Source organism: Podarcis muralis, chromosome 7, assembly GCF_964188315.1.
Source record: "Podarcis muralis chromosome 7, rPodMur119.hap1.1, whole genome shotgun sequence".
NCBI lineage: Eukaryota > Metazoa > Chordata > Lepidosauria > Squamata > Lacertidae > Podarcis > Podarcis muralis.
The window spans coordinates 43,200,668-43,209,933 of NC_135661.1; the positions used below are offsets into that span (position 1 = coordinate 43,200,668).

Genomic DNA, 9,266 nt, shown 5'->3' on the forward strand with positions numbered 1-9,266 from the left:
CTCTGGTGGTTGCTTTGTGGTGTTGGTGTCCGCTGTTTTTGGTGACAGGCAGAACTTCCAAAGTGGAGTTAGAGGCACCTCCCAGTGCATTGTGGGATTGCCTGCAATTACTATTTGGCAGTGCAGTCCAAGCCCAAGATCCACCAAGAAGAGAGAACTTGGATTCGTCAGATCCTGAGCTTTCTCGGCTGAGCCGGGGCTGCGCCCAGTGTAAGTCCCCCCACCCTAGCTGGGCCAGAGTTATGCCGGCATAAACTAGGCTCAGCTGGTGGAACTTAAAATGACATAATATATGTCAGTGCAAATCTCCCAAAAGCAGTGTTCCAGGAGTGTGTTGGCACATGAAGGGACAAGGAGAGACTTACACCTGTTCCAAACTTATTCCTTCACTTTGGTCTGTGACTGGAAACCCAGTGGAACTTAGCTGACAAGCAGTCAAATTCCTCCTGCATGGAGGAGTCACTTACACTGGCTTTCTGTAATTAGGATTGTTCTGTCAGAATCCTAACAGAATCCCCGCCTGCACCTAGAGATACAGGCTATGGTGCAAAAGAGACCACATTATATTGCATTTCCTCCCATTCTCCTTAATTTAAAACTTTAGGAACTGCTTATTTAGCATGTGGTAGAAAAACAAGCATGTGGTAGCGACGTCGCTTTTTGACCCTTCAGCACTTCCTATCAAGTGGATAAGGCATGAGAGGGCAGCAAGCATCTCAGGAATTTTGCTCAGTGTCTGCATATGCACTTTTTTTGCAAAATCACGCTTGTTTTGTAGTCACGCATGTATAGAAATTGCCGAGTAACATAGAAGTAATGTTTTTGTTGTACTAGCACATGACTTAAGAACGCGAGTATTTATTTTTACCACAAGGGGGCAGTCATATTCAGCCTCATTTTCTGCTACATTCATCCACAATTCTCTGCAGATGCTCACAAACCCTTTTCTCTATACATCCTGGAGGAAAGTGGTTTTAGTTGTGCAGGGTGCACTGTCTTATGTTTGGGCTCACATAGGTAGATTACCCCTTTTTAAAGTCAGCCAAAGGAATGGCGACTAGCAAGTAACAGACTAAACACAGCATAACAACATACCGTTTTCAATCTCTTATAAAGGATTTGGCGTCATTAAGCAACAGATAACTTTATTAGGTTGTCCTCGTATGTGAGCCCAATGGAAGTTTCAGCTGCCATCCTAGTGATGAAAAATCTAAATGGGGACAATGTAGGACTCTATTTCTGTAAGGAATTATCCACATACGGCAATTCTAACTTAGGCTTTTAAAATTGATTTTCTTGTAAAATTTAAAAATACATTTGCATAGGCTTACAGATTTGGTTGCATATCAACGTATAACTTACAACAATAAAATAAAATAAAACAGTCCAAAATAATATCATTTTGAACTTGTAGACAGAGTTATGGGAGAGCATGAATGCCAGAGTAATTACAATGACATTACGATGTGCAATAACATAGGATGTTTAGATTGGGGAAGACAGGCAAGTAATTGTAACAATTCAAAATTATATTTCAATATCCATTCTTTTCATCAATGGTTACATCTATTAAACTGAAATAATAGGGAGTGAAGTAGGAGGGATAATGCATGCACACCAGACCACATTGGATACTGTAGGTGCTGTCACACACGGCAGTTCTCTTCCTCTGAAGCTTTTTAGGTCATGTGCTAGGTGTGCCAAAGATTCTGCATCTTTGATGATGTGTATCCAGCAGATGTGTTTGACATTTGCTTCCATCGGAAAGAAGGAAAATAGTCCAGAAGAACAGTCCTTGCAACGGTGCTAAATTACTAAAGTGTTACTGCAGAAAACCTTTTCCAGAATTTTACTTTTCCTAAGCAAAAGCAAGTCATGAGAATTCTTGCATTGCATTAATGGCAATCTCTTGCTGCTACGGTGTGGATAAGAAATGTAATTAATCTGTGATCTCAAGTGTGCTTTACTATATGTATATAAGGTGTCGGTCATAACCACCGAGTCTAACTTCCCGGTAAACATGCCAGGCTTGTGTTCAGATGGCTCAGCTAGAACTCCAGGAATAGCTCTGTCTTTCGTAGTCACCAATATTTTTCAGGCTTCCAGAAGCATCCCTGTAAGATCATGGGATCAATGCAGAGACTATGTTTGGATACTGTGGATGTAAGCATCCTATAATATCTCAGTGAGCCAGCCCAGAGACTCCTATTTACAGCAGCAGAGAAGTCACACTGTGCATCTTCACTGTGATTTTGCAAGCCCTGCTGTGGTTTATTCCCCCTCTGAAGTGTGAACAGTTAGAAGGACGTTGCTGTAAGATTCTTGCCAATCCCGCAACACCCCTCCTCTCTTCAGCACAATGCACTTTGTGCACCAAGCCAAATCTGCCCCACTTCTGCTTTTGGCCTCTGTGTTGTTGCCATTTGATGCCATCCACATACTTTCAGGAGAACCAGGCAGACTCTGCCGCTACTTCCTACTTGCCACATGTCTTTAGATTAAGAGGGAGAGGGATGAGAGAGATACAACAGTGCAATCTTACCCATGTGTATTCAGAAATAAATCTCATTTATTTCATGGGAGCTTACTTTCAGGTAATTGTATAGGCTTGGGGCTTAAGTGTTGGCCTCCTAACATTATTTTCCCTCTTATCCAAGTTATTACAGGAGGCCCCTTAGAAAACAACTACCGGCTGAAGCAATTCCACTTTCACTGGGGGGCCATAAATGAATGGGGCTCGGAGCACACGATTGACTGTAAGGTCTTCCCAGCAGAGGTAAGAGGATACTTTCGCATAATACTTTCGCGAAATTCTGGAATGTTGTGCACCAGTGAGTCTTAATCAGAAGTGTTCACCAAAGCATTTGGGGCCTGTGACATTTCCTCTGTGTTCTGTCAACGCGTGGAAAGATTTGGCCAGTAGCCATGCGGCCATTTCTCTTTTTTTGTGTGGGGGTGGGGTTGCTCTTGGGCAGCCAAGAGTAGAAGGCTCAGAACTCTACTGCAAGGTCTTTGAGAACCCTACACGATTCATTGCAGTTTCTGAAGAAAAAGATTGTTCCATCTCATTTCTTCCACGGTTCTAAAATATGGATTGAATTTAATTGCAGCTGCATTTGGTACACTGGAATTCTTGCAAATATGAAAGTTTTGAAGAAGCTTTGATGGAAGAAAATGGTTTGGCTGTGATTGGAGTCTTTTTGAAGGTATGATGGTGGGAAGCCTGTAATCTTCCAGTGGTTCATTCTGAACTGTCATTTATAAAAGTGTGGAGACACTTCCTTACACAAAGAGCACCTTCAAGGCTGCACTCCTTTGCACATTTACCTGGGAATACGTCCAACTGAACTCTTCCTTTCAATGGTAAGAGCTGCTCAGCCATGGAATGGGCTGTCTTGGAAGGTGGTGGACTCTCCTTCTTCTGAGATTTTTAAACAGATGACCACCTGCAAGTAACCTTTTAACTTTTTGTTTATATCACAGTAATATAAGCATACATCCTGTTGGTTAACTAGATCAGTTACAAAACCAGAAACCAAGGATCATACTGAGCAGGAAGAAGGAATAAATGGAGAAAAAAATGAATTATAGGGAGGAGGGAAGAGAGAAAGGGGGGAAAGAGTGAGGACTTTTCAGCACCCAAACTGCATATGTGTGAACCCTGCAGCGGTTCAATTATTGTATTGATTGAGAACTTCCAGCATTCCCTTGCATAGTGTGATGCAGTTGGTGGGAACAAATAAATACCAGAAAATATTTCAGCTGTGTCCTGCAAAGGCTAATGGCATAGTGCAACCTTTGCCAATCTGTTGCCCTGTGGAACTTTTGGACTACAACTCCCATCAGTCCCAGCCAACTGGGGCTGATGGGAGTTGTAGTCCAAAACATTTTCAGGGCAACAGGTTAGAGAAGGCTGACCTCGTGTCATAGGAGTTTGCACTAAACCACTTGATCTCTAGATGCAATGAATAAAAACATACTCTTTCTCCCATTCCCTTCGCAGCTTGGAGCCAATCACAGTGGGCTGCAGAAGTTAGTAGATGCCTTGCCATCAATTAAACACAAGGTAAAGAGAATTTTAGTTGCTATTCAGTATCCATCTCACACAATGCACAGGAGCAATCAGTAGGTTTGCCCTGAAGTCAACCTGAAGCCAACCTGACGGTGATCATTCCTGGATGATGCTTTCGCCTGTTGTGTTTATGCTGGTGGCCTTATGGTGCCTGTGTTATGTCACAGGTGGCCTAGAGCACTGGAACCTCACAAGGCCTTGCTCCCACTTTGAGCCAGGCATTTGTTCAGAGAGTTGCGCAGTCTGATTCCAAGCAGAGGAGCCAGGATGTGTGTGCCATGCTCCCAGTGGCTTCTGGAAGGGCTGTAGCTCAGTGGAAGAGCGTCTGCCTTGCATGCAGAAGGTCTCAGGTTTGATCTCTGGCAGCATCTTCAAGTCGGGCTGGGAGAGAACCCAGCCTGTAACCCTGGAGAGCTGCTGCCAGTCCATGCAGACAATATTGAGTTAAGATGAGCCAGTGGTCTGACTTCGTATATGTTCCCTGTGTACATACATAAAAAGATAAGATCATCCCTGCCTACAGGCTCAAAATCTGACAGCAGTACAAAAGGAGCTGAGGCCTACTATATGTGATGGGGATGCTGTGGTGTATTGAATTGTGGCTCCTCTCTCCACGCTTGGTGCCTGAGGACCCAGGAAGACCAGTAATGCAAGCTGAGGATCCCATCACAAATAATCCAGACTGAATGAATTATTTCGGTCACAGACCAGTTCCAGCTCACATCCAAAATCAGGGAAGTCATGAAACACAATAGGGATACATTTAAATTAGCAGTTCGGTATAACAGGGACAGTACAGATATAGCAGCAGTTAAAATATATAAATTAGATCTTACTCACTAAAATCTAACCTGAAGTGTCATTTAAAACCTTAAGCATGATGATATCACAGCTTGTTCCCTAAGTTTTAAGGCAATTGCACAGAATAACCCAGGCTAATCACTGATGCTTGCATTTGCTAGGATGATCTCGTTGAGTTTGATGAATTTGACCCGTCCTGCTTGTTGCCATCATGCCCTGATTATTGGACGTACGCAGGATCTCTGACCACCCCACCGCTTTCAGAGTCCGTCACCTGGATCATCAAGAAGAAGGCAATAGAGGTTGATGATGATCAGGTAGAGCAAATGGAAACTCGCCATCTGTAGCTGATGTATTGCTGGGGATGGATGTGGGAAAGTAAAAGGAAGAATGAGATTCTCAGCTGGGAAAAAAGCTTTCTAGGAGGAACTTGGCGTCTTCTAAAATGTTGTGAATGCAACTCTACTTTATTTTCACCTCTGCAAGTGCAGTATAGAAAGCACATACTGCTGAATAATACCTGCAGACGTATCTAACACTGTTAGGCTGAGTTTATATGTGGAAAGGCAAATCTTTAAAACTCTGTATTGTAGAGGTGTGTGTGTGTGTGTGTGTGTGTGTGTGTGTGTGTGTTGCAAGCTAAACTAGTAGTAGTCACGAACATGTAACTAGCAACCATGTGGGTAAAAAAATTGTAATTTTTGTTTGGTATCTCAAAGCTTCCCACCCAATGCTAATTGCAGCTTCCGGGGAGATAGTGTTCCGGGTTTTTTGGGTGACTTTGGGATCATGGTGGGGTGGGGGGAGGTTAAGCCCTCTCAGTGAAAATTGTCCAGTTCCTGTGTTAATTGTTTTGTAAACTGACATGATTGCAAATGGCATGTTGAGCATTACATCCAATTTGGCTCCAAGTATGAGCATTTTAAACAACGTCTGGTGCAGAGAGAGACAGACAGATGATGACAAACAAAATGAAATGCTTCCTGTTCCTAACAGTGGCAGTACAATAATATCACTATTGGAACAAGCAAAATCATACGGATTCTCATTTGGAAGCAATTCCTGCTTATCTCAGTGGGATTTACTTTCATGGTTGGGTCCTGAGGATTTCAGCTATTTCCCTCTTTTTAAGCTCAGTTCCTTCCTTCTCTAAAATAACACTTGCTTTTGTGGCACGCATTGGGCCTTTCCAGTTTCTATGGGTCAAATTATGTTTGAATTCTTTTCTAGCAATGGCCTTCTCACTTTTCTCCTTAGATTCCTTTTCCAGGATTCACTAACTCGGTACAGTCATAATGCTTAACCATAGTTTGCTTTCCTTTAGCCAAAGCTGAGCATTGCATCTGAGTCATGAGTAAGAATTGATCACAAACCTGACTGCGAAATTGTGGCATGTGATTAATGTTTTCTTTCATTTAAAGACTTACATTCCTTTTTTGACTCAGAAGAAGAGATCTGTAATGGCCATTAGAATTCGGGTTAAGGAAAAAAAAAGGCCAGTACAAAGCTAACTTAAAAATGTATAACATAATCAGAACAACAACAAAGTAATAACTGTTGTTGAGCAAACCATGGTTAAGGCAGCTTCCCTGTTATCAGCAGCCTGGTCTTGCATGGCCTCTGGGTGCAGGGCTTAGCTAGTTAAGATAAACTGTGGTTGCTTTTGTTGCACATTTGGGATCTTCGGGGCCAAGGCAACAAACCATAGTTGTGACTGCACTGGGCCTCTAACTTCTGGGTGTTTGAATCCTGGAAACTGGGCCAGTTTAAGAATGTAGGCTTGATTAAGAGATGGCATGCCGCCATCCTGCAAATGTCTAGGATTTGATAATGTTCTCAAAGGCTGACAAGCTGCAAATGATAAGAGATGGATTTTGTCTCCAGGTGGCCAAGGGCGGCCCAGTCTCTTCTTATGCAGCTCTGGAAGAGAGCTGAACCATTAACTTGGGTATTAGAGGTGTGTGTGTGTGTGTGTGGGTGTGGGTGTGGGTGTGGGTGTGTGTGTGTGTGTGAGAGAGAGAGAGAGAGAGAGAGAGAGAGAGAGAGAGACCAATTTTGTTTCTTCCCTAACGTTTTCTGGACTTTGCTCTTTGTCATTTCCAGCTTGAGGTGTTTCGGATGTTGCTTTTCACCCCTGCGGGAGAAGAAGAGCAAAGGATGGTGGACAATTTCCGTCCACTTCAGCCAATAATGGATCGTACCGTCCGTTCCTCTTTCCTAATCCAGCACCGACGGAACATTGAAACAAGATCAGATGAACAGATACATCATGCCCAGCAGGAAACGGCCCAGGCGGGGCACATGCGCCTTTAAGGAGAGGGGGGGGGAATATATACAATGTTTATTAGCACTTTATATGTTTAGAATATATCTTGATGCAAGGTCACTTACTTTAAAGGGTATTGGGTTTGTTTGGGGTTCTTTCCTCTTCTAATGAGCTGCTTTTTCTGTAGCACAATAACCTGCTTTAACTTAAACCCCTCCTACAAATAGTCATTCAGAGTATACATCAAGTAGAATTCCAAGCTTTGTCATCAAGACTTCTCTATTGCAATATATATGTATTTGCAGATTCTCAGTTTCATAAGCTGTATGGTGGCAAAAGATGTCCCCAAGAGGACACATTCCAGGAAAGACATAACTAAAGCATAGCTCTAGGAAATGGAGAGTTTGCACGAGTAGATGACTTTTTTATGCATGGACTTGTGCTTATATTGGTACACACGGTCCAATTCTATCTACCTCTGAGCTTTTAACTTTATAACAGTTAAATAATTTTTCACTGTATCTTTTGTGCCTACCAGAGGTGTTTGTTTTAGTTCTCCTAGATCCAGGGAATGAGCCCTTTCCACAAACCAGTGGATTTAAATGGATTCTGGATGAAATCCTAAGTGTGCTTCCTTGGAAATGAGCTCAATTAAGATCAGCGGGACCAACTTCTAAGGAAATGGGCATAGGACTGGGCTTTGGTGTATGTACACATCAGTATATATTTACTGACATGGTTGGGACTCCCACGTGTAGACTTCGGCATGAGCACACCTATAATTATATATTTCCCCCCTACTCTGTAGGCTGATCTCAAGTCTCAATTGTATTTTTAAACAAAAGCCTGCAAAGCATTTGTATGAGCAGAAACAAGCCTCATCCGGGATCCATCTTCTGCTAAAGCTATCTTGAGATTTATCATGTGCCAGAATTAATCAATTGCTTTTAGCATTGCAGCCCTTTTCAGACCCCCCCCCCCAAATATCACGTAATAGTACTAAGGAGTGTTCTGTTACAGTTTCAGAATGTACATGTCAAAAGTAGAAATAAATTGTTCTAGCAGTTTTGAAAAACAAGCTTCATTAGTCATGTTACTTAAATTATAGGGTGAACTGAAATCCACTTTCTGCAAGCATCGGTTTTTGTTTACATGTGTGCCCTCATTTTGCTCCATACAAAAGTGGGATTAATTTTACGTTTCCCACTTGCCCACAGGGAGTGTCTTTAGCACACAGCTTGTTTTCTGCAAGGGTGTCCTCTCCTTTTCAACCATAGGCTGGTGGGTCTTGTGTGCCAAATATAACTTGAGTATAGCAAAAATTAGAATATGGCATCAGCCGTATGGATATATTTGGACCAATCTATTCTCAGTAACTAAATAGGGCAGGTGTGGAAAAAGCTTTGGCCCTCCAGATATTGCTGAACTACAAATCCCATCATCCCTGGCCCATTTTCAAGCTTGCTGGGGCTGATGGGAGTTGTACTTCAGCAACATCTAGAGGGTCCCCACACTTGGCCTAAGGATAGGAGCTCAGTTTGGCATGCACAATGGTTTTAAACCTTGCAGAAGGTGGCAACTTTAGGTTATGGCCAATGTTAGTTCTACCCAGAGAAGACCCATTCAAATGAATGGACATGATTACTTGGGCCCATTAATTTCAGTGGGTCTACCTAGTTGCATCAACCCTTTAATTCCACTTAGGCTGGTGAGAATAGGAGCCAGGTAGTTTACACAACTTTAGGAAACGGGATTGGCTTCTGTACTTCAGGGTTGTCTTTTTGACTTGTCTTTTTGATAAATGGTTTATCTTCCTGACTGTTCTTATGCCTGTGTATTTATAAAATCTGCTATCATATATACCCCTTGTTCTGAATATGCTAAATGAATTGCTTTCAAATTAGTAATAGTGCGATGCGGTGATTCTGATTTAATTAATGTGTCTCCATGTGGCTTGGATACCAGGCGGAAACAATTTATATAGGCTGTTAACACCTGTTTTCTAAAACAAAAAACCTCAGACACTTAGGTTGGTGGATTGGTTAAACACAATGCGTATTTACAAACCTCTCCTCCTGTTGCCAGAAGTTATTTCAGTTTTATCCTCCTTTTAGGGAGGAAAAATGA

The 9,266-nt window shown here is 42.4% G+C and overlaps 1 protein-coding gene across 2 annotated transcripts in view; it reads left to right on the top strand.

Annotated features, from left to right (window-relative positions):
* CA5A (carbonic anhydrase 5A) overlaps positions 1-9,042 on the top strand; it is a 30,883-nt gene extending 21,841 nt beyond the window's left edge. For both annotated transcript variants that reach the window (XM_077931618.1, XM_028739950.2), the window contains exons 3-7: positions 2,658-2,776; positions 3,111-3,206; positions 4,004-4,066; positions 5,035-5,190; positions 6,977-9,042. In XM_077931618.1, the coding sequence (XP_077787744.1) occupies positions 2,658-2,776; positions 3,111-3,206; positions 4,004-4,066; positions 5,035-5,190; positions 6,977-7,186 (644 nt within the window). In that variant the 3' untranslated portion in view covers positions 7,187-9,042. The remainder of the gene's footprint in view (positions 1-2,657; positions 2,777-3,110; positions 3,207-4,003; positions 4,067-5,034; positions 5,191-6,976) is intronic.
* Positions 9,043-9,266: the final 224 nt, after the last annotated feature.